General features: G+C 40.2%; 1 protein-coding gene across 4 annotated transcripts in view; it reads right to left on the bottom strand.

Moving 5' to 3' along the window:
• The window catches only part of Klp64D (kinesin-like protein 64D), a 135,169-nt gene extending 116,964 nt beyond the window's left edge, over positions 1 to 18,205 (bottom strand). For 2 of the 4 annotated variants that reach the window (XM_071696152.1, XM_071696153.1), the window contains exons 1-3: positions 17,773 to 17,944; positions 13,825 to 14,046; positions 7,543 to 7,748 (exon numbers count right to left, since the gene is read on the bottom strand). In XM_071696152.1, coding sequence (XP_071552253.1) covers positions 7,543 to 7,748; positions 13,825 to 14,046; positions 17,773 to 17,778 — 434 coding nt within the window. In that variant the 5' untranslated portion in view covers positions 17,779 to 17,944. Of the gene's footprint in view, positions 1 to 7,542; positions 7,749 to 13,824; positions 14,047 to 17,772; positions 17,945 to 18,113 lie in introns of those variants that run through there. The other 2 variants (XM_071696150.1, XM_071696151.1) reach the window with 2 other exon arrangements.
• Between the last annotated feature and the right edge of the window lie 6,798 nt (positions 18,206 to 25,003).

The raw sequence follows: 25,003 nt of genomic DNA, 5'->3' as shown, positions 1-25,003 counted from the left end.
GCTCTGAGTGAAACGAAGCTCAAGGGTAAAGGGGAAGAGTGGTTTGGGAATGTCTTGGGAGTAAAGTCAGGGGTTAGTGAGAGGACAAGAGCAAGGGAAGGAGTAGCAGTACTCCTGAAACAGGAGTTGTGGAAGTATGTGATAGAATGTAAGAAAGTAAATTCTCGATTAATATGGGTAAAACTGAAAGTTGATGGAGAGAGATGGGTGATTATTGGTGCATATGCACCTGGGCATGAGAAGAAAGATCATGAGAGGCAAGTGTTTTGGGAGCAGCTGAATGAGTGTGTTAGTGGTTTTGATGCACGAGACCGGGTTATAGTACTGGGTGATTTGAATGCAAAGGTGAGTAATGTGGCAGTTGAGGGAATAATTGGTATACATGGGGTGTTCAGTGTTGTAAATGGAAATGGTGAAGAGCTTGTAGATTTATGTGCTGAAAAAGGACTGATGATTGGGAATACCTGGTTTAAAAAGCGAGATATACATAAGTATACTTATGTAAGTAGGAGAGATGGCCAGAGAGCGTTATTGGATTACGTGTTAATTGACAGGCGCGCGAAAGAGAGACTTTTGGATGTTAATGTGCTGAGAGGTGCAACTGGAGGGATGTCTGATCATTATCTTGTGGAGGCTAAGGTGAAGATTTGTATGGGTTTTCAGAAAAGAAGAGTGAATGTTGGGGTGAAGAGGGTGGTGAGAGTAAGTGAGCTTGGGAAGGAGACTTGTGAGAGGAAGTACCAGGAGAGACTGAGTACAGAATGGAAAAAGGTGAGAACAATGGAAGTAAGGGGAGTGGGGGAGGAATGGGATGTATTTAGGGAATCAGTGATGGATTGCGCAAAAGATGCTTGTGGCATGAGAAGAGTGGGAGGTGGGTTGATTAGAAAGGGTAGTGAGTGGTGGGATGAAGAAGTAAGAGTATTAGTGAAAGAGAAGAGAGAGGCTTTTGGACGATTTTTGCAGGGAAAAAATGCAATTGAGTGGGAGACGTATAAAAGAAAGAGACAGGAGGTCAAGAGAAAGGTGCAAGAGGTGAAAAAAAGGGCAAATGAGAGTTGGGGTGAGAGAGTATCATTAAATTTTAGGGAGAATAAAAAGATGTTCTGGAAGGAGGTAAATAAAGTGCGTAAGACAAGGGAGCAAATGGGAACTTCAGTGAAGGGCGCAAATGGGGAGGTTATAACAAGTAGTGGTGATGTGAGAAGGAGATGGAGGGTGTATTTTGAAGGTTTGTTGAATGTGTTTGATGATAGAGTGGCAGATACAGGGTGTTTTGGTCGAGGTGGTGTGCAAAGTGCGAGGGTTAGGGAAAATGATTTGGTAAACAGAGAAGAGGTAGTAAAAGCTTTGCGGAAGATGAAAGCCGGCAAGGCAGCAGGTTTGGATGGTATTGCAGTGGAATTTATTAAAAAAGGGGGTGACTGTATTGTTGACTGGTTGGTAAGGTTATTTAATGTATGTATGACTCATGGTGAGGTGCCTGAGGATTGGCGGAATGCGTGCATAGTGCCATTGTACAAAGGCAAAGGGGATAAGAGTGAGTGCTCAAATTACAGAGGTATAAGTTTGTTGAGTATTCCTGGCAAATTATATGGGAGGGTATTGATTGAGAGGGTGAAGGCATGTACAGAGCATCAGATTAGGGAGGAGCAGTGTGGTTTCAGAAGTGGTAGAGGATGTGTGGATCAGGTGTTTGCTTTGAAGAATGTATGCGAGAAATACTTAGAAAAGCAAATGGATTTGTATGTAGCATTTATGGATCTGGAGAAGGCATATGATAGAGTTGATAGAGATGCTCTGTGGAAGGTATTAAGAATATATGGTGTGGGAGGCAAGTTGTTAGAAGCAGTGAAAAGTTTTTATCGAGGATGTAAGGCATGTGTACGTGTAGGAAGAGAGGAAAGTGATTGGTTCTCAGTGAATGTAGGTTTGCGGCAGGGGTGTGTGATGTCTCCATGGTTGTTTAATTTGTTTATGGATGAGGTTGTTAGGGAGGTAAATGCAAGAGTTTTGGAAAGAGGGGCAAGTATGAAGTCTGTTGGGGATGAGAGAGCTTGGGAAGTGAGTCAGTTGTTGTTCGCTGATGATACAGCGCTGGTGGCGGATTCATGTGAGAAACTGCAGAAGCTGGTGACGGAGTTTGGTAAAGTGTGTGGAAGAAGAAAGTTAAGAGTAAATGTGAATAAGAGCAAGGTTATTAGGTACAGTAGGGTTGAGGGTCAAGTCAATTGGGAGGTGAGTTTGAATGGTGAAAAACTGGAGGAAGTGAAGTGTTTTAGATATCTGGGAGTGGATCTGTCAGCGGATGGAACCATGGAAGCGGAAGTGGATCATAGGGTGGGGGAGGGGGCGAAAATTTTGGGAGCCTTGAAAAATGTGTGGAAGTCGAGAACATTATCCCGGAAAGCAAAAATGGGTATGTTTGAGGGAATAGTGGTTCCAACAATGTTGTATGGTTGCGAGGCGTGGGCTATGGATAGAGTTGTGCGCAGGAGGATGGATGTGCTGGAAATGAGATGTTTGAGGACAATGTGTGGTGTGAGGTGGTTTGATCGAGTAAGTAACGTAAGGGTAAGAGAGATGTGTGGAAATAAAAAGAGCGTGGTTGAGAGAGCAGAAGAGGGTGTTTTGAAATGGTTTGGGCACATGGAGAGAATGAGTGAGGAAAGATTGACCAAGAGGATATATGTGTCGGAGGTGGAGGGAACGAGGAGAAGAGGGAGACCAAATTGGAGGTGGAAAGATGGAGTGAAAAGGATTTTGTGTGATCGGGGCCTGAACATGCAGGAGGGTGAAAGGAGGGCAAGGAATAGAGTGAATTGGAGCGATGTGGTATACAGGGGTTGACGTGCTGTCAGTGGATTGAATCAAGGCATGTGAAGCGTCCGGGGTAAACCATGGAAAGCTGTGTAGGTATGTATATTTGCGTGTGTGGACGTGTGTATGTACATGTGTATGGGGGGGGTTGGGCCATTTCTTTCGTCTGTTTCCTTGCGCTACCTCGCAAACGCGGGAGACAGCGACAAAGTATAAAAAAAAAAAAAAAAAAAAAAAAAAAAAAATTATGGATCTGGAGAAGGCATATGATAGAGTTGATAGAGATGCTCTGTGGAAGGTATTAAGAATATATGGTGTGGGAGGCAACTTGTTAGAAGCAGTGAAAAGTTTTTATCGAGGATGTAAGGCATGTGTACGTGTAGGAAGAGAGGAAAGTGATTGGTTCTCGGTGAATGTAGGTTTGCGGCAGGGGTGTGTGATGTCTCCATGGTTGTTTAATTTGTTTATGGATGGGGTTGTTAGGGAGGTGAATGCAAGAGTTTTGGAAAGAGGGGCAAGTATGAAGTCTGTTGGGGATGAGAGAGCTTGGGAAGTGAGTCAGTTGTTGTTCGCTGATGATACAGCGCTGGTGGCTGATTCATGTGAGAAACTACAGAAGCTGGTGACTGAGTTTGGTAAAGTGTGTGAAAGAAGAAAGTTAAGAGTAAATGTGAATAAGAGCAAGGTTATTAGGTACAGTAGGGTTGAGGGTCAAGTCAATTGGGAGGTGAGTTTGAATGGAGAAAAACTGGAGGAAGTGAAGTGTTTTAGATATCTGGGAGTGGATCTGGCAGCGGATGGAACCATGGAAGCGGAAGTGGATCATAGGGTGGGGGAGGGGGCGAAAATTCTGGGAGCCTTGAAGAATGTGTGGAAGTCGACAACATTATCTCGGAGAGCAAAAATGGGTATGTTTGAAGGAATAGTGGTTCCAACAATGTTGTATGGTTGCAAGGCGTGGACTATGGATAGAGTTGTGCACAGGAGGATGGATGTGCTGGAAATGAGATGTCTGAGGACAATGTGTGGTGTGAGGTGGTTTGATCGAGTAAGTAACGTAAGGGTAAGAGAGATGTGTGGAAATAAAAAGAGCGTGGTTGAGAGAGCAGAAGAGGGTGTTTTGAAATGGTTTGGTCACATGGAGAGAATGAGTGAGGAAAGATTGACCAAGAGGATATATGTGTGGGAGGTGGAGGGAACGAGGAGAAGAGGGAGACCAAATTGGAGGTGGAAAGATGGAGTGAAAAAGATTTTGTGTGATCGGGGCCTGAACATGCAGGAGGGTGAAAGGAGGGCAAGGAATAGAGTGAATTGGAGCGATGTGGTATACCGGGGTTGACGTGCTGTCAGTGGATTGAATCAAGGCATGTGAAGCGTCTGGGGTAAACCATGGAAAGCTGTGTAGGTATGTATATTTGCGTGTGTGGACGTATGTATATACATGTGTATGGGGGTGGGTTGGGCCATTTCTTTCGTCTGTTTCCTTGCGCTACCTCGCAAACGCGGGAGACAGCAGCAAAAAAAAAAAAAAAAAAAAAAAAAAAAAAAAAAGTTTCCAGATATATTCAAGAATCTTATGCCTCTGTAGTTTGATTATTCACCCTTATCCCCTTTATCTATAATTAATTACATATGGCTTAGTTAGGGGTAGAAGTGTGTGTGGGTGTGGGTGTATGTGTGTGTGTGTGTAAGCATGTGTGTATAAGTACCTATTTGTAATGTATGAGGAGAGTTCTACATTTGAAAGACCCCCATCTCATGAACATTCTCTGCTTAAATAAAACTTGCTACATTCATTTATGCTGTTTGCTTTAATCATGTCCTAAGTCATTCTTTTACATTCATCCACCACTCTCATTCAAGATTTTGGAGGGTTATCATTCCAGCAGGCCTACTATGTACAAGTAAGGAGAGAGAGTGCAAGTGAAGGGGACCCCCGCTGAATATTATAATTATTGGACATAAAACCTGACTGTACAAAATCTAAAGTTTTCAGCAACAGTGATAGAGGAAAGGCATCAGTTTCAAATCAAATGCCCGAGTATTGCCACTCTCAACAAAGCAAAACTTTAAAATACAGTGTCCACAGAAAACTTGTATGCCCCATATATTTTCAGAGACAATACATGGCTAGGGATCATAGTGGACAAAAGCAAGTGGCACTTTCAGTGTGAAATCATCATACATCTGGTCACTGAGGCTAGTGTTTCTAACAGTATGAGCACCAGCAACCCATCTCAGTGTGCCTCAGGCTATCTTCATGGAAGGATGTCTTCTTTATTCCTAATGGCTGCCACTTCACTTTGGGAATTGCTTCTAGGCACTGTATTTTTCCCTACTGTACTTCAATATAGTTGACTCTTACCTTTCTAAGGAGGATAAAGCCCAAGTTCTCGCCTGGAAGAATGAAAACGCAGGTACACTTGTGAGATTTTTAGGCACACTAGGTACTAAGAATACAAGATCAGGCAGCTGGTTGCCAGTGCTTGTGACTTCCCTGACAACAACATCCCACCACAAATGCCTATCCCTGGTTACCTAGGGAAGACTTCTACAGCTAAAGATAACCTCCTAAGACGAGACATATCGAAGCAACCTAGCATTTCAGCTGCCAAATTGAAGGAAAGCTATCTAAAACTCTCAAAGAACCATTCAACACCACCCACAAAAGGACTTTCACATCCCCTCCCACAAGCTACCTACCAAACCAATTACAAAGGATATGAAAAGGAAACCACTCACACTTAAAAAGAAATGTTTTCTGATGAAAGGTCCATCAAGGGTGTGCAGTCAAGGCAAGGGAGGGTGAGGAGGCTGAAGGACACCAGCCAGTATAACTATCATTTTGCAGTGAAGATGGTGAAACACCTAGATGGTGTGATGACTGGGGTTCTTTAGTGATGTGAAGGGTAGGGAGGGCTGTTCTTTTACCTAAAAAAGCACTACAATGAATGAAGAGCAGTAAATTAAGGTGCTAGAGGACTAGTTGCTTCCTTTTTATGAAGTTCATGGGTATGATCACTTTATGCAGGACAGTGCCCCTTGCCATAAGGTGAGACAGACGATGAACTGGTTGTCAGAGAAAAATATTCAACTGCTAGAGTGGCCTGGGACCTTGCTAGACCTTAACCAAATTGAGAACTGCTAGAAAAAGATGAGTCAAGTTTGTTCCCTGCAACACCTCAGCAATGCCTCACCTCATTCAGATAAAAACACTATGGGCCCAAAACATGGACCTAGAATACATTAGGAACCATGCAAATTCCATATCCAGACATCTGCAGATGGTAATCAAGGTTAAAGGAGAGATAACAAAGTACTAAAGTGTGTGAAATCGCCTTTGAAAACACATGGAGGTGGACAAGGTTTTCTGCAGACACTGTACTGAGCATATGAAGGATATCCAAGCAACAAATATTTTGTGTGTGTGTGTGTGTGTGTGTGTGTGTGTGATTGCTAATTGTACAGTACAGAGAGGGAGTTTTACACTCATGGGGCCACATCTTCTAAACATTCTCTATTATTATTATTATCATACAACCTCTTAAATTTATGTATGCTGTCTGCATCAGCCATGCCCTAATTCATTCTGTTCCAATCATTCACCACTCTTACACTATAAAAGTAATTCTTTACATCCTTTTCAACAAGTTTCTTACTTAACTTCATGTTATGTTCTCTTGTTGCTCTTTCCCTACATCTCTCAAAGAACTGTTCATTGTCCACAACAATAATCTCATTAAAAACTGAAAGGTCATCCCCTCACTCTTTTCTCTTCCAAGGAGGGTAGATGTAAAGCTTTCAGTCTTTCCCTGTAACTTAGCTCTCTCAATTCTGATACTATCTTTGCTGCTCTCCTTGGAACCTTTTCTGTGAGCTCCAATTCCTCCAGGCCCTTCCTAATTAAACTTACACTTAGTGCATTCTTTCTCAATCCTTTGCTGCATCTCACTAACTTCATTTTCATACATGTTCACCATTTCCTTGTCAAGTGATGTAGGGCCAGAAAGAGATGAAGAAATGGCCTCAGTCATTCACAACTATTCTCTAGCTGTCAAGTACAATGCACCAAAACCAGAGCTCCCCATAAACAACCAGGTCAAACAGAACATTCGGCAGTTTCCCCCAACTTCATTTGCCTGGTTTTGCACCCCTACTCTTATTTTTACTCATTTCTCTTCTCAAACCTTTCCTTTCACACACTCTATCAGACTTTAGCCACCAACTTCTGGGGTTGGTCATAATCTGCAAACTACTATTCATATCCCACAGCCCCCAACTCCCAGTAAACTGCACCCCAGCCACTTGCTCCAAAACCCTCAAATTTACCTCCCAAAACACCCCATCCAGGGACAAATTAAACTGTCATTAATATATCATACATCCTTGAAACACAAAACCACCTACTCTATTCCCTTCCTACCCACAAACATGTAATCTGAGAAAAACTCATGACTGCTCCCTCCATCCCCACACACACACACACACATTTCCATTATCATGGTCAGTTATTCCATGCTGTATAGGTCTCAGGTGGAAAAATCTCGCCTATTTCCCAATATCAACTAATGGTCCATGGCCAGAAAGAATTAATGGGGACTGGAGAAGCAGCACTACACTAGGTAAACAAGGTAACTCTAAGGTGACAAAAAATTGGAAACAGACAAAAAGTACGGAAGGCAATTTGGTACTTTTTAAAAATCAAGTCTACCAATTTCTTACTTTTTGTCTTCTTCAGCTTTTGCTATGTGACCAAATATATGTGCAAATGAATTTGGTATGATGCCTTTCAGTTCTGAGACAGATCTAACTCCTTCCATGGTATAGGTCTTCCCTGTTCCTGTTTGTCCATATGCAAATATAGTCCCATTGTATCCCTCAAGCACATTTTCTACTATGGGGCGTGCTGCTATATTATATACGTCGACCTGGAAAATACAATTACATGAGTCATTTAAAATCATGAGCACAAGGAAAAATACAGCACTCCAATAAATGTTTACTGTGGTAATACTAACCCAAGTGTATATCAAAAATCTTATTAATTTCTTTCTTTCATACCATATTTCATCTTAATAGTTAACATTACATATTCAAGAATCATTCTCAACAGGTTAATTCTGAAACCAATTTACATTCAAGACACTATTCAACCATACAAAGAAACTGCAATCCTTACATGTAACTTAAACTGGCTACCTAAATATCCTTCAATCAAAAAAGCAGTCTTACATTATCAAGGTCAAACATGATGATTTTGAAAATATATATACTGACAATAGAAAAATACGAGATCTAAAGTATGAAAACCTCTCTCCATGAGGTAGTGTCACATAATTAAGAGAAAGGTTTTAATATATGAGGGCCAACATGGTGAAACATACGGGATAAACAATGGAAAGGTCTGTGGGGCCTGGATGTGGATAGGGTGTTGTGGTTTCGGTGCATTACACATGACAGCTAGAGACTGGGTGTGAAAGAATGAGGCCTTTTTTGTCTATAATCCTGGCACTACCCTGCTGACAGGGGGTGGTAATGCCGTTTCCTATGGGGCGAGGTTGCACTGGGAATGGATGAAGGCAAACAAGTATGAATATGTACATGGGTACATATGCATGTGGTTGTGTATGTATATGTATGTATACATGTATATGTTGGTATATATATATGTAAGTATATGTACGTGCATGGGCATGTATGTATATGTGTGTATATCAGAGGATGGGTCATTCTTCATCTGCTTCTTGGTGCTACCTTGCTGATATGGGAAACAGCAATCAAGTACAATAAATAATAAATTATATGAATAAAGGAAAGGGGATAAAGGTGAGTGTTCAAAATACAGAGATATTAGTTTATTTAGTGCACCTGTTAAGTTGTATGGATGGTTAATGATTGAGAGAGTGAAGGTGTGTACAAAGCATCAGACTGGGGAGGAACAGTGTGGTTTCAGTAGTAGCAGAGGATGTGTGGTTTCAGTAGTAGCAGCAGATGTGTGGTTCAGTGTTTGCATTGAAGAATGTGTTAAGAGACTCAGACAGATTCTTATGTGGCCTAGAAGTCTTAAGAATATACAGTGCGGGAGCAAAGCTGCTAGAAGCAGTGATAAGTTGTTATCAAGGGTGTATGGCATGTGTACGAGAAGGAAGAGAGGAAAGTAAGTGGTTACTGTGAAGTTTGGTCTGCGGCAGTGTTATGTCACCAAGGTTATTCAATTTGTTAATGGATGGGGTGGTGAGGGAGGTAAATGCAAGAGGGACGGAGAGAAGGGTGAGTATGCAGTCTGTAAGGGATGAGAGGGCCTGGGAAGTGAGTCAGTTGTTTGATAGTATCACAGCACTAGTGGCTGATTTGAGTGTGAAACTGCAGAAGTTGGTGAATCAATTTGGAAGAGTGTGTGAAACAAGGAAGTTAAGAGTATATGTGAATACAAGAAAAGTTATTGGGTTTAGCAGAGTTGAAGGGCAAGTTAGTTGGGGTATGAGTCTGAATGGAGAAAAATTGGAGAAAGTGAAGTGTTTTAGATACCTGGGAGTGGACATGGCAGGGAATGGAACCATGGAAGCAGTGGTGAGTTATGGGGTCAGAGAGGGGGCGAAGGTTCTGAAAGCAATGAAGAACGTTTGGAAAGAGAGACTGTTATCTGGGAGGGCAAAAGTGGGTATTTTTGAGGGTATAGTTGTCCCAACACTATTATATGGATGCGAGGCATATGGTACAGATAGGGTTGTGCAGAGAAGGGTGGCTTTGAGGATAATACATGGTGTGAGATGGTTTGACCAAAGTAAAAGGTAAGGGAAAGGAGAGGTGTGTTAATAAAAAGAGTGTGGTTGAAAGACCTGAAGAGGGTGTGCTGAAATGGTTTGAATACATGGAGAGGTTGACAAAGAGGATATATGTGTCAGAAGTGAAAGGATATGGAGTACAGGGAGATCAAACTAGACATGGAAGGGTGAAGTGAAATAGATTCTGAGCGACTGGTGCCCATACATGCAAGAGGGTGAAAGGCACACAAGGGACAGAGTGAACTGTCTACGGACTGAATCAGGGTACGCCAGGCATTTGGGTTAAACCATGGAAAGGTCTGTAGGACCTGTTTGCGGATAAGGAGCTGTGGTTTTGGTGCATTACAAATGACAGCCAGAGAATATTAGTGAGCAGATGGGGCCTTTCTACGTATGTTCCTGGCACTACTTCACTAACACAAGATATGACGATCAATTATGACAAAATATTTTCATCATCATTATTATTATCATCGTGTATGTATATGCATGTGTATGTGGGTGGGTTGGGCCATTCTTTCGTCTGTTTCCTTGTGCTACCTCACTAACGCAGGAGACAGCGACAAAAGTATAATAATAATAAAAAAATTATCATCATCCGTATCAATATCATCATCATTTTTACTGATATTATCATTATATTCAGAGCACATTCCACTTGGCCTCTCTGTCAATCATGACTACAAAAAATTTCTCTTCTTCTCCAATTAACATATTTTTCACATAAATTCCTTAGAGCAAGCAAATTTCTCTTCTTCTCCAAGTAACATATTTTTCACATAAATTCCTTAGAGCAAGCACTTAATCCACACATCTTCTACCACTCCTAAAGCCAAATTGCTTCTCCCAATCCGATGCTCTGTGCATGCCACTGACCTTTCAGTCACCATTCTCCCATACAACTTACCAGGTACACTCAAACAACTTATACCTCTGTAATTTTAGCATTCACTTTTATCCCCTTAGCACCTATATAATGTCAATAAACGAGCATTCTTCCACTCCTCAGGCACCTCACCTTGGGCAAAACATACATCAAAAATCCTGACTAAATAATCAACATCATTGCCACACCCTTTCTTGAGAAATCTAACTGCAATCCCATTAAATCCAGCCACTTTTCACACTTCATCTGATGCAAGGCTTTCACCACTTCCTCTCTTTTCACCAAACCATTCCCCAAGACTCTGTCACTCCAAATACTACCTCAGTCCAAACACCCCACATCTGCCTCCTGTCATCAGACATATTAATTATTATTATTATTATTTTGCTCTGTCGCTGTCTCCCGCGTTTGCGAGGTAGCGCAAGGAAACTGACGAAAGAAATGGCCCAACCCACCCCCATACACAATGTACACACACACACGTCCACACACGCAAATATACATACCTATACATCTCAATGTACACATATATATACACACACAGACACATACATATATACCCATGCACACAATTCACACTGTCTACCCCTATTCATTCCCATCGCCACCTCGCCACACATGGAATACCATCCCCCTCCCCCTCATGTGTGCGAGGTAGCACTAGGAAAAGACAACAAAGGCCCCATTCGTTCACACTCAGTCTCCAGCTGTCACGCAATAATGCCTGAAACCACAGCTCCCTTTCCACATCCAGGCCCCACACAACTTTCCATGGTTTACCCCAGACGCTTCACATGCCCTGATTCAATCCACTGACAGCACGTCAACCCCGGTATACCACATCGATCCAATTCACTCTATTCCTTGCCCGCCTTTCACCCTCCTCCATGTTCAGGCCCTGATCACACAAAATCTTTTTCACTCCATCTTTCCACCTCCAATTTGGTCTCCCACTTCTCCTCGTTCCCTCCACCTCCCACACATATATCCTCTTGGTCAATCTTTCCTCACTCATTCTCTCCATGTGCCCAAACCATTTCAAAACACCCTCTTCTGCTCTCTCAACCACGCTCTTTTTATTTCCACACATCTCTCTTACCCTTACATTACTTACTCGATCAAACCACCTCACACCACACATTGTCCTCAAACATCTTATTTCCAGCATATCCACCCTCCTGCGCACAACTCTATCCATAGCCCACGCCTCGCAACCATACAACCATACAACATATTTAAGTCCTTCAAAATAATCACTCCATCTCATCCTTATCTCTTCTTCCTGTTACCACTTCCCATGTGCTGTCCTTAATGATGCTTCATTTGTTCTCTTAATCTCCATACTCTACTCACCTCCTCCAATTTTTTTTCTCTGAAGTTTACAGACACTCTTCTACCCCATCTCTCGCCTGCCATATTTTTCAGTCCCTTCACCTTCCTCTTGACCCTCAAGCTGTTTTCTTGTGTACAACATCCAAATAACTGCACTCCTTCCCAGCAGATACTGCCATTACACCACTCTTTTTCTTTTCGCAAGCAACTTACCCAACTCATCCCTCCATTCACAATCCTTTCTCATGTGACTTCTCCCTACCTTCAGCATGCCACACAATCTCACTTGAAATCTCTTTACAGAAACCCCTTTTCCAATCTCACTCACTTTCACCACTTTCTCCTCAGCCAAGCTATTTCCTTTTTTCCTAAGGCCACTACAAAGTTTCACCCGCCTCCCTAAGAAATCATCAGACATCCTAAAAGCTGTCCTTCTCAGTTCATTCATATCAAACAGTCTCTCCTTCACACACCTGTCATCTAGAACATAATCATCTATATACATCTGTGTATAAATCATCTAAATCAGGTATTCCCAATCAACAGTCCTTTTTCAGCACACAACTCAAAAAGCTTTTCTCCACTTTCACTTACACCATATACCCCATGCTCCCTAATTATATCCTAAAGTGCTGTACCACCCAATCTTCCATTCCAAACTTCCAGCAGCAATCAAAACTGATGATGCACTCATTCAGCTCCTCCCAAAAGATTCTTCTCTCTTCTCTTTCATTCTTAACCAAGCCTATCTTGAGCTCACTTCATTACATTCTTTAACCCACTTGGTGCTTACTGGAGTTAAACAATGCTTACATAGCAGGGTGCTAATAGTTTAATTTACAAACACACTCTCCTACCGTAAGATAAATTCCATTTGCCTTGCAGGCTCTGTTGTCTGGCCACAGATGGCAACCCAAATAAAGGATGAGTCACTGGAGTTGCTTCAGTAACTACTTGTGACCACAGTGGATGGCTTAAGCCTTTACTTGAGACTCATGGCATCTGTGGCACCCACAAATACACCTGTCCTGCCTAAAATGCCCAGTGCTGCTGCTCCTTTATGGCCCATACTTAGTACTGAACAATCTGATAAACTGTTTTTTTCTACAAACTAAGAGTGCACCTAAGAGTACACCTAATCATACAAATTATAACCTGAAAAGCTTTTGGCCTATCTATAACTGGTCAATCTGGTAAACACCTGTTTTTTCTAAAACTAAGTATGAATGACTCCTAGTTCAAAGGAAAAAAAATAATGGTTTGGATAGGCAGGCTGTGTTTTGGGACATTACATATTACAGCTAGAGAATGGATATTAGTGAATAAAATGAAGCCCATTTCTTTGTCTACTGTTGGCAATGCCTCACTAATGTCAGTGAGCAAGTATGAAGAAGGGGAGAGTTTCTAGCCCCCTACTCCTGCCCCTATTAGCAGCCCATTACAGTATGCAGGATATGTATGGGTAGTTTTTTTACTCCCCATCCCCATGGGTAAAAGAAACTCGTTCTAAGATAAAGGATTAATGTGTGATTAAATGTTAGGCAAAAAAAAGACAGAGAGAAGGTTTGGGTTTTTGAGACCCGCATATATATGAGGCTGAGAGAGAAAGACAAGAAGGGCCAGGATTGGGAAACATGGCAGCCACTGTAGTGCTGGCTATACCTATAAATAGCTGAGTAATTTCTATTCTTTAACTATTGAGATTGAAATTGTAACTCAATGCAGTGTTTAAACCTTTCAATTCATAATATTACTTTAGTTAAAAAGCATATTCAATGTGCTTAGGGGCTAATTAAGCTTCAGTAAACTGCAGTGGTATAACTTCTGGTCCATTGTGCCATATCTGAGAAGTGTTCTCGACAGTGTAACCATACCTCACAAGCTATCCAAATAGCCCTGTATGGTTCATCAAAATAGAACAAAAAAATTCAATCACTGCTTCAAGTAATGCAGCATTACTATAAATCTCCCAAGCTGTCAACAAGAATAAAAGACACTTACCTGTTTGGAGTCTGTGCCAAAAACAGAGTCAAAGGTGAATACTTTAGGTGGCTCCCCTTCCTGAGCATCAGGGTTGGTAACAAGGATTGAACAGTTCAAGTCATCAACTGTAACCGTACTTCTATAACCAGCCTGAAGTTCTTTTTCACTTTGAGGACGAACTCGTACTACCACTCGAACATTTTCCCGGTCCTTCAGTGCTGATTCTCTATCCTTGTCAGGCTGTAAAATACAAACACCATAAAAATTATTTCTATTCTAAAAGAATACTCATACATTTTTGCACCTAATTAGTATATTACCTGAACACGAACTTTCAAACTGTATCATACTGTATGCACATGTAAACTTTGTATGCTATCAAATCTATAAAGACTAAAATAAGCAGATTCAACAAACCTTCAAAATACTCACTCCATCTCCTTCTCACTTCACCACTACTTGTTATTACCTCCCCATTAGCTCCATTCACCGATGTTCCCATTTGTTCCCTTGTGTTACGCACTTTATTTACCTCCTTCCTAAACATCTTTTTACTCTCCCAAATATTTAACAATACTCTCTCACCCCAACTCTCATTTGCCCTCTTTTTCACCTCTTGCACCTTTCTCTTGACCTCCTGCTTCTTTCTTTTATGCATCTCCCAGTCATTTGCACTATTTCCCTACAAAAATTGTCCAAATGCCTCTCTCTTCTCTCTCACTAACAATCTGACTTCATCCCACCACTAACTACTTTTTCTAATCTGCCCACCTCCCTCCCACCTTTCTCATGCCACAGGCATCTTTTGCGCAAGTCGTCACCGCTTCCCTAAATACATCCCATTCTTTCCCCACTCCCCTTACGTCATTTGCTCTCACCTTTTTCCATTCTGCACTCAATCTCTCCTTGTACTTCCTCACACAAGTCTATTTTCCAAGCTCACTTACTCTCACCACTCTCTTCACTCCAACATTCTCTCTTCTTTTTTCATGTTATATGAATATGAAATGTATGGCTGAATATTTCTTTAAACCCAGATGGATATTTACATGAGCTGAGTGATCCTTCTAGACAGATATTTATGCATCAAAATTTTGCATCTCAATTTCAAGGCTTTGCACTGAGCCTGGGTGGTGAATGATGTGGCAGTATGCAATAATTTCTCCCTACAGTCAGTTGTCCTCCTGCCATCCCCATGAGAGCATATTTTCATGAGTTTTTTAGTAAGGTAACTAAGTGGATTTTTGCTAAATATAAGAGAACTGGCAGATGATTCTGAATTACCTATTGATGTTGATCTGCCTTCAAATCTTGTAGTGATTTTATGGACGCTGACGCTTTCAGCACCAAAAGTTGAGCAAGTGAAGTAGTGCTCTAAGTGCCTGCCTGAACTCAACTACATTGCATCTGTCTGTAGTAACTGTGATGTTTCACTTTCCACTGTTTCTTCTTCACTTTCTAGCTCACTGAGTTCATCAGAGTCTATTGCATCCAGGATAACAACAATTCCCACAGTATTTACACCCTGGGCTTTACTTGGGCCAGCAGAGGTTAAAGATGGTCCAGCAGTGAGTTGATATCATACCCTCTCCTCTAGCATTTTGATAGCTACTGATCCATATCCTTAAAAACAATTGGCTTACTATCTGGGATCAGTTTCACATATTGTAATTTCTTAATACTGTCACTATTTTTCTTCCCATGAATACTTCAAGCATGAAATTTATTGGGGTGTTGCTATAGCTTTAACCCACAGCCAACGCAAGTTATTTTTGGTGATGCTGTGACATCCCCCTCCACAAAAGGGTCATATGAGGGAAGAAAGAGGCAACCCATGTGAGTATGACTACATTCACTGTATGGCTGAAGCGTTATAGAGGTAAAGGAGACCATATATCTGTTGGCAAATATCATAATTGTATTCAAGTTCATGGATAAGGAAAATTCAGTAACCTGTTCACATTCTATATAAGTACATGAGGATGAAAGTAAAACGTGCTTCTCAAGCTTGATCACCACACCTAAAGAACTAACAGCTAACAGAAAACATTCATAACCGGGCAACAAATATGGTACCAGAATTAAGCAAAATGAGGCATGGGACAAGATAAAGGCCTTAAATGTGCCCTAAATGGAATAGAGGAGAGTGAGGGATGACCTGATTACCACCTCTGAGATTTTAAACTAGACTAATAATGTAGACAGTGAACAGGTCTTCAAAAAAGGAAAGGACAGAACAACCATGAGACTTTTTAACAAGGATGTAAAGATATATTTTTCCATTATCAAGAATGATAGGTGAATGGAGCAGGCAGAATGAAAAAACAGTAAATGCAAACAGAATACATAAATTTGTTTAAAAAGTTGTATAATAGCATGATGGTATAAAATTCCTTCCCTATAAAGTACAAATAAGGGTAATATACCGGAAAGATATATGGAATCACTACTGCCACTACAAAGAATGACTTAAGACCTTGGGATTTTTCATTATCACATTACTTATCTTTAAATATCAAATAACTCATTAGTGGTAAGGTTATGAAGGAGATAGAAAATGTAAGGTTAGAAAGAAACAAAGTAATGTAAAATACCAATAAACATATGAACAGAGAGATAACCAGCCAGTCTGCTTCTGATGACATCTTGGGTTTAGTGATGGATCATCTTCAGTGTTACCAAGGAAATGCACTGCACTGCATGGTGACATGCATCGTATGACTCAAGAGATAAAGAGTGAGTTCAGATGTCTATAAAAGTAGGGTATAAGAATCTGACACTGTGATTCCCATTTACAGTGACTCAGTCCCTTAATGTTTACAGACATCTGAACTCACCCATTACATTTTCAAGACTATGTCTGTTGAATGCATGGTGGCATTCTTTGGAGTACCTATCTTCACTAGTGATGGAAATCAGTCATTCCCAGACACCACAGGCAATTTATCTTACTTTATTACATCATTCAGAAAAATCCAAATAAAGCTCTACAGAATCTGAACAAGCAGCAGCAGGATGTTTATCTTGTGTCAAACTGAGACATCATAGGTATCGATGTAATTCTTATAAAACGAACTGTTGTGAAAGTAAGAGGTGCTATGCCTAAAAACCCAGTGTATCAACTCCACTGGCTTTCAGGAATCAAATGATACAATTTTTATCACAAATTATATCCAATACAGCGAGCACACTCTCTTCCAGATCCATTACCTAAATATAAAATCATGAATAGATAATTACATATAGTAGGTGGCAAGCAATCACCGACCAGGGGAGCACAGTGAGCAAGCAGTGCAGTAACTGACAATTTCCCCTTCCTGGCCCATGCTGTTATCTTTTCTTTCAGCCTCACGTACATGGGGGTTTGTCATGAAGAAAGTTCAATAGATAGGGACCTCAACAGTTGAGAAACCTCCTCACCGCCCCCCCCCCCCCCATGTAAGAATAATTACATTAATGTGCTTCATTCTCAATTCTAAATCTTGTTTGCTTGAGTTGGGTAGGCAAAGTTTTCCGAAAAGGTCCATTCTCTAAGACTACACCTGTTAAAAAGATAACCAATTAGACGTCAGTCTCATCCTATCCCCAGAAGAAAGAACCATAGCCTTATATTTTGCTACAGTTAACAATCACCCTACAGTAATACTTACTAAAAGGTATATATAGAATACACCGGTATTCTAAAAACAGAGGCATGTAATATTGTCTATATATAATATATGGTATGACAGTATAGATATGGTGGGTGTAAAGCATTCCAGTTATGGATTGACTGCGAGTACCAATAAATTAGGCCCTTCAGTATTGATTAATTACATTGTGTCCTTGTACCTGACCCATACATAGGTTTCTATATGTAGTGAAATGATGCTCCTGTACCAAATATCTTTTGCTATTACCCACAAGTTAATATAAAGTCGACTCTACGATGTAGCAGTGTTTACACTACACCGAAATATAACTTACCGCCATATCTAGAGGAGGGAAAGATGGTCACAGCTTATTCTCCAATACTTCCCGATCCCAGTTCAACACTGAATGGTCGTCTTGTGAGAGGTGATAATTAACTAAGCGTCTACCATCAACATCCGAGCAGAGTGACATTCATCCCGCCTGTCATTCTCCTGCCACTGGAATGTTATCACTTGTGGTTCTTCCTCCACTCCATAGATGGCAGGCACCGCGATCAATACCCCGCGCCAAGGTTTGATTCGACATTATCCTTTTTCCTCTCTTTCTCTCTCTTCCCAAAACCCCGACCCGACCCCCCCAAAAAGGATGCCAAAGGGGAGTTATTGAACACTTACGGAGAAGTCAGGGCCATTCCGTTTGAGGGCTAGGGCCATTGCCATGCTGATGCACTGATACACCACCTACCAGAGGCTATGGGTGTGTGCCTGCAAAGATTGGCCAAGACTAAGCTTGGGGAGGGACGACCACCTCTTGTCAACGACAACCCGTTCTCGGGTGTGCCATGTCAGGGTCAGGACGAGGGGGTGTGTGTGTGTGCTCGGGGTGCCATACTGGCACAGGGCGGCCCCTGTGTGTAACTGCAGTGCAGTAGACTCTTTCAGATGGATATGTGTGCTGTGTGAAAATGTGTCGTACCACAGGTTTCTTTATCTAAATTAAGGAAGTTACCATAGTTTACTTTAGGAAACATCCAGCTAATGCATTGTGACAAAGTGCCAGGAGGTAATTTGTTTTGCAAATAATAACTGCACCGGGCGGCTTAAGATCCAATGCTGGCAATCTTCAAAAAATGATAAAAAAAAAAAAAAAAGAACTGTGGCGTTTACCTTTAACATCCTTGTGAGAAAGGAATAGAGTGAAGTGAGTACTCAAAATCTACTCTACAGACTTCAACTTTTTAGTATCATGTACTAACACAATTACTGGCAGAACATTCGAGGTATTCATCACCATGACATTAGAGAAATTGTTACTTTTATGACTTCCTTCTTTGGATTATCGAGGCTGAACAAGGACCCTTTCGTTTTCCAGAGCTGGTCTCCAGCTGCTATGAAGAAATGATTGCACATATTCAAACCCTCGGTTGAATTTGATGGAATCCCAATAACCTTCCTTTTCATTTCATTTTTCTGGAGTGGATGGGTAGGAGTAGAATATATTATAAAATATCAGGTAGTAGGCCATTTACCTCTGTGGACCATACACTCATCACTGACAGGAAAATAAACTTTCCACAAGAAAAATCTCTGGAGAATAAAGGATCAACCCATAACACAACCCAACTGGTCCTCTGTAGCCACTTACACAGACAACAGGCATCGCCAGATGAATGTGGTCACTTGCATGGCTGAATGCGATCACTTGAATGGCCAAATGAATGAATAAAGTCCATTGATATTGTTCTTGTTGTTGGTAATTGATGACACAAAGTCACCAGTACACGTAATTGGTTCCCTTTTCTTCTTGCGTCTCATTACTCTGCATCCAAACATATACTAATATTTCCAGCTTTCCTTGCCAAGTGGAATGCATATATCAACACTCAATACGTCATAAGCAATACGTAAGAAGAACATGGGGGGGCCAGTTTCATAACCAACTCCAGGTGCAAACTTTAAATCAGAGGCGCTAACCTTAGCGAATTGTATTGTCATTAAGTGAGATTGGGCGTTTAAGGATACGATAGAAATTAAGGGATTTTATGTGAAATCTAGCAATTCTAACAGTAGTCTCATGTAGATCATGATTAATATGTATAGACTAATAGGGCCTCAATATCCATGGATATTAAGTAACGCCACTGAAAATCAGTGACCACATGCTCCAGGTGCTATATGCAATCAACACGTCCATTACTAATGTACTTAGGTGAACTGGCATACATGGTTATGAAGATGTGTTTGTACTAACGAGGTAATATCCTAAGGGCTGAGTATCTGTTTTGGCTGTTATGTGTTATATATGCAGTTTATGCACCAATATTCGACAATGCCTTTCCCATTGGGTTGAAGTTCAAATTGGTGGCTCTGCATTCTACTTACCCCCCCCCCCTCTCTCTCTCTCTCTCTCTCTCTCTCTCTCTCTCTCTCTCTCTCTCTCTCTCTCTCTCTCTCTCTCTCTCTCTCACCCATATGCTAGAAAAAAAAAAAGACACCAGATCCGTTCCATTGATGGCGGCGCACCGGAGAACGGGCCGTCACTGATATGAGCTAGGGCTGTAGGGGTGAAACCCTGAAGACTTCATAAAGGAAGCACAAGGAATCCAAGAAATTAGGATGACTTTTTAGGTGACCAAGTTCTAAACCGATATCACGTAGTTTAATCTAGCTTTGAATAATAATGATGTCACTTGGATTAACGTAGTTTTATGGACTTAGCAGTTAGTTTAATCTGATTCTAAGGATTAAATGATTCAAAAAAAAAAAAACTCCCTCTAAGAGCTGACCGCCTGTTTTACCCTGGTTTTAAAGTGAAATTAAGTGGTTCGAAGAGTTAATGACCACTTAGTTTAACCAAATTGTATGGACTTGCAGCGTCACTTGGTTTAATCATCTCCAAATTATTGACAACTAGTACACTTAACTTAGTTCTAAGGATTATTGACCACCCAATTTAACTTGCTTTTAAGGATTTTGCACTCTTAAACTTGCTGGTCTAGGAAATGTTAGTCTTTTTGGGTCTGTCTTTTCGACATGGGTTTATCTCACCGACGAGAAGGTACTAAGTTGATCGACTAGTATTTTCGCGAAACATGACGACGGTGTATTACTGTCTAACGAAGGTTAACAACGCGGGCCCGCTGAAGAACTCGACGAGTGATTTGACTATAATCAACGCTAATTGGTAGAACAAAAATTGGGGTAAATGTATATCTCCCGGCCGTCTAGACTAATTGGCAGGAAAAAAAAATAGACGTAAATGTATATCTCCCAAGCGTGAAAACTAAGCCATCTTTCGAGGGGTATCTATTTCTCTAGGGAAATGGTTATTTTTTTTTCTTTGAAGTCTATATCTCCAAGTATGCAAAGCTATCTCCAAGAAAAGTTTTTGTTTGCCCAAACTATGTTAGTTAAAAGCCCAGCCCCACCATGTGTGAGAAGTGAACTCACATTTATTAATAAAGATAATGAACCTCATTCATCGTAACGAATACCGTTTCTTAATGTATTTGCACCAGTTGGTAGGATCAGTCACTACAAATGTATCATCAATGTGTTTATTTTGTTACAGTAAATCGTATCACAGGATTTATCAAGCATTTGAGTCAACTACAGCAATGGTGATATTCATGAGATAGAACTGTCATTATACCTAAAAGAGAAAAGAATGCATTAATAGCTAAAATCCCAATTATTTATTGGTCCCCCTTCCAAGTCACCATAGAAAATATATGTCTATGTTTTCTAGCCTCTATATTTTCATCAATTTGCAAATTTTCTATTATTTGCATACTACTGTGCTGCTTAAACTATCATAAATTAATTCCATTTCCATGCCTTTGGTTTTCGATCACACGAAATCAATCCATCAGGTAACGTGTAATTAATCAAATAGAAAATGTTTCCACCCGATGCAGTTCAAAATATTATTTTGTTTCCACGTAAATCAATTTTGCCTTGAAACAGTAGTCCGTAATAGAAAAATAATCGACTTAACGTGAGTAGCTACTATGTGGGGAAAAAATTCATTGCTTCAACAGATCAACGTCAATTTCTGTTACACAGAACTGTTTTGTGATCAGTTGATAATTCATAATATGCTTTGTGCAGCAACATACGAAAATCTTTATATAGTAAGTAAATATTTGATAATAGTACTAGAGAAATCTATGTTATGTATTCCTATATATCACATCATGTCTCATGTATTCCTATGTAACGTCTGTAATGTAATATATTACGCTCGTGTCCCTGCGCAAATCAGCATTTCCATGCAGAGTTGCCAACTTAGCGCTTTTGGCGCTAGATCTAACGCTATTTAAAGAAATCGAGCGTCTAAATTACGTATTTAGCTTCATTCGGTGCTTTGTTTTTTTCACATTTAGCTCCAAACTTAGTGTTATTTGATTTATGAGGAAATTCAAACATTGATTAATGTGATTTAGGAAGTTTAATAGAAACCTATTTGAATAAGGAAATTGAAATTGAGATATTTTATTGACAATAATTACATCAAAGGACAGGGTAATGTATTACTCCCACCCTCATCTTTGTCATCCCTTTTTAGGCTTAAAAAAGTTTTAAATATCACAACATTAGTACACTTCAAGAATTACAACAAGGTTTGAATTATGAAATAAAGTAATCGTACGTAATACTTAAAGTCATAACCTTTGGACAAAATTTTCATATATTGCAAGAGTTATTTCGGTTTTTCCATTATCATTCAACCAACAAATCTGTTCTTTTAGAAAAGTGATCTCTGTTCCTTGTATGATTAGATATCTCCATATTCTAATACATAATGCAGTAGTGTATGTGCATCCCTCATATGACATAATTGGCAAGGTTGACCCACCCCTCCACTTATCTGCCAATAATATTTGTATCCCAACATCAGTCTCATTATAGCAATATCAAAAAATGGTACGTCGGTCCCATAGGTTGCATTGGTGTTTTGTAAAACATACAAGTAATGCTGTAAACTCTCTGCCTATGGCAATCACTTCTTATAAGTTCCCATTCTTTTCTCTTTGTTCCCATATCCTTCTTTATTGTTCTTACACTTTCACTACTAGAGCTTTTTTGGCCACTTTGTCAGCCATTTCATTCAACTGAATCCCCGCATGTGATGGAATCCATACAAACCGCACAGTACATTCCATTTCTTGCATTACTATAACCAATCGTTTACAAATATCAACAATATGAAAGTTACATGGATATTTACTCAGCAAGGCTTCAAGTGCACTTCTACTATCAACAAAACAAAACTATATACATTTTTGCACACCCCTATAGCAACCTGAAATCCTTCACAAATTGCATGAAGTTCAGCCACCGTAGATGAGGTGCTGTTACTATCTCTTCTGCAAACATTGATTAATAATGAAGAATGATTCCCTTATGAAAATACCATATCCCGCTTGACCGTTACTTAATACTAATCCATCGCATAAATATGTACAACATTTCGTCTGAGAAAACTATATTTTCCTTAAAATGACATTTCGTAAATAACTAGATGCCAATCATCATTTTTTTCCCTTCTGCCATGGCTTGAATCTCAGATAAATTTGTAGTAAAATACAATATCTATTTACTCCATACTCCATCATGACATTATACAGTGTCTTTGTATATCTGGACACATCACCAACATTTGCTCTTTCATTTAAGCACATTATTGCACGCGATAACTTATTATCTCCTCTCCTTATGGTCCTAAGAGTAGCACCACAGCAAGTTCCTTTACTTTGTGTTCTATACACGGTATATTTCACTCCATTCTCATTATTTCAACTCTAGCATTCTGTTGACAACCTAGAACGATTCTCATGGTTTCATTTTGAATAACTTCCAAGCTTTTGATTAGCCTCCTTAGTGTACATAATGTGGATGGAAGCTGCGTAGTCAATAACTGAACGTATAGTGGTGATACAAACATCCTTAGAATAGGAATGCCAGCACCATTCCCTTGCCAAGGCAAAACTCTTAATGGTCTGAAACGTTCTTTAAATGTATTCAGTAGGTAATGCATCTCTCTTATTTTACTATTGGACTTATACCCTATGCACATCCCAAGGTACTTGTACACATCAGCCTTTTTCAACCTTCATCAATTAAAAAATAAGTACCCTTGTACATAATTTCTTCATTAATTACAAGACCCATACAACAGAGTTTACTCAGAACATCGAAAGCCTCTTGCATATTTCTCATGCATTTACATTGTAAGATAATGTCATCAGTATATACCATAACCTGTGTATCTCCAGGGAATTCGTAGCTAAATAGCGTGTTCATCAGAATATTAAAGAGTGGGGCTCAGAACACCTTATGGAATCCCAAATCCATTTCTTTTTCTAGCCATTGTGTTACTCAGATAATGAACAATCCATTTCAGCAGCTTCCCAGAAATTCCCAGATTAAGGAGTTCCTCATGTATGACTTCCTTATTTGCCCTGTCAAAGGAACTCTTTAAATTTGCAATCACCTTGCATGTAGCCTCGCCGTTATTCAAACACGACAACATAGTCAGCAGAGCTTCTTTTCATAAATCCAGGTAAACTAGGCGCTAAGAGATCCTCCGCTTTATATAACCATTTGTTTAAAACTATTCTTTCCATCATTTTACTAAAACAAGAAGTCGAAGTACATCGGACGAAAATCTCCATTGTTCTTTGGTATTGGCACAATTGATGCTTTCTTCCATCTAAGGGAGATGCAGCCTCCATTATAAGACATGTTAAACAAGACTAAAAGAAGCCCTTCTTTAACCCCCAGCCAGTCAATGAATCATCACCAGGTGCGGTAGATTTTCCCCTTTTAACCGCATATGCTAACACACCACTCGTTATAGGAACACATGTATCCTCCAGTGTGCACTGGCTTTGCACTAACTCACTCATCTACCTACTTTTACTCTGTAATGAAGCCCGCTCATTCGGAGGTAACTCGGTAAAACTGGCTGTACAGCTCAGTTCCTACTAAGTTGACCAGCTCTTCCCTGTGGATCAACATAACTGTTGTCCTGCTGGCTTCGAACACCTCGCACTTTATTCACTTCCATATGTCGCCTCAATTCTTGCATTTAGCAATTCTTCCTAAAATGATCTATCCAATGTTTACTTCTTGCCCTTGTTTTACCTCAGTACTTTCTTGATTTCATCATCATTTGGATTTGCACTCCACTCTCTATTTACCGTTCTAAGAAGTTTAGTCCAGCCCTGAACTATTATTTATTTCTCCTTTATTGCAACGCTTATCTGTCGTCAGAACAGAATCATTGATGTGTAATAAATTACCATAAATGCTATCAACATCCCTTAGTTCATAATCAGTTCCTCTTTATTTCTTCCGAAAACCAATATCATTTCCGCTTAATTGACTCCGTTTTTGTTTGTTTGTTTGTATACGTGTACATTAATTCGTAATGTAAAATAATCATTAAGCAAATCCCTGTCTCAGCATTTGCTCTCATTCCACCTGTAGTAATGATACAGTATTATCCAACTTTCCACCACGTATGTGGGCAGGGCTCTCATGATTTCCCAATGTTTCAC

Source organism: Panulirus ornatus, chromosome 59 (assembly GCF_036320965.1).
Source record: "Panulirus ornatus isolate Po-2019 chromosome 59, ASM3632096v1, whole genome shotgun sequence".
In the NCBI taxonomy this organism is placed as follows: domain Eukaryota; kingdom Metazoa; phylum Arthropoda; class Malacostraca; order Decapoda; family Palinuridae; genus Panulirus; species Panulirus ornatus.
This window is presented reverse-complemented; position numbering and strand designations above follow the sequence as displayed.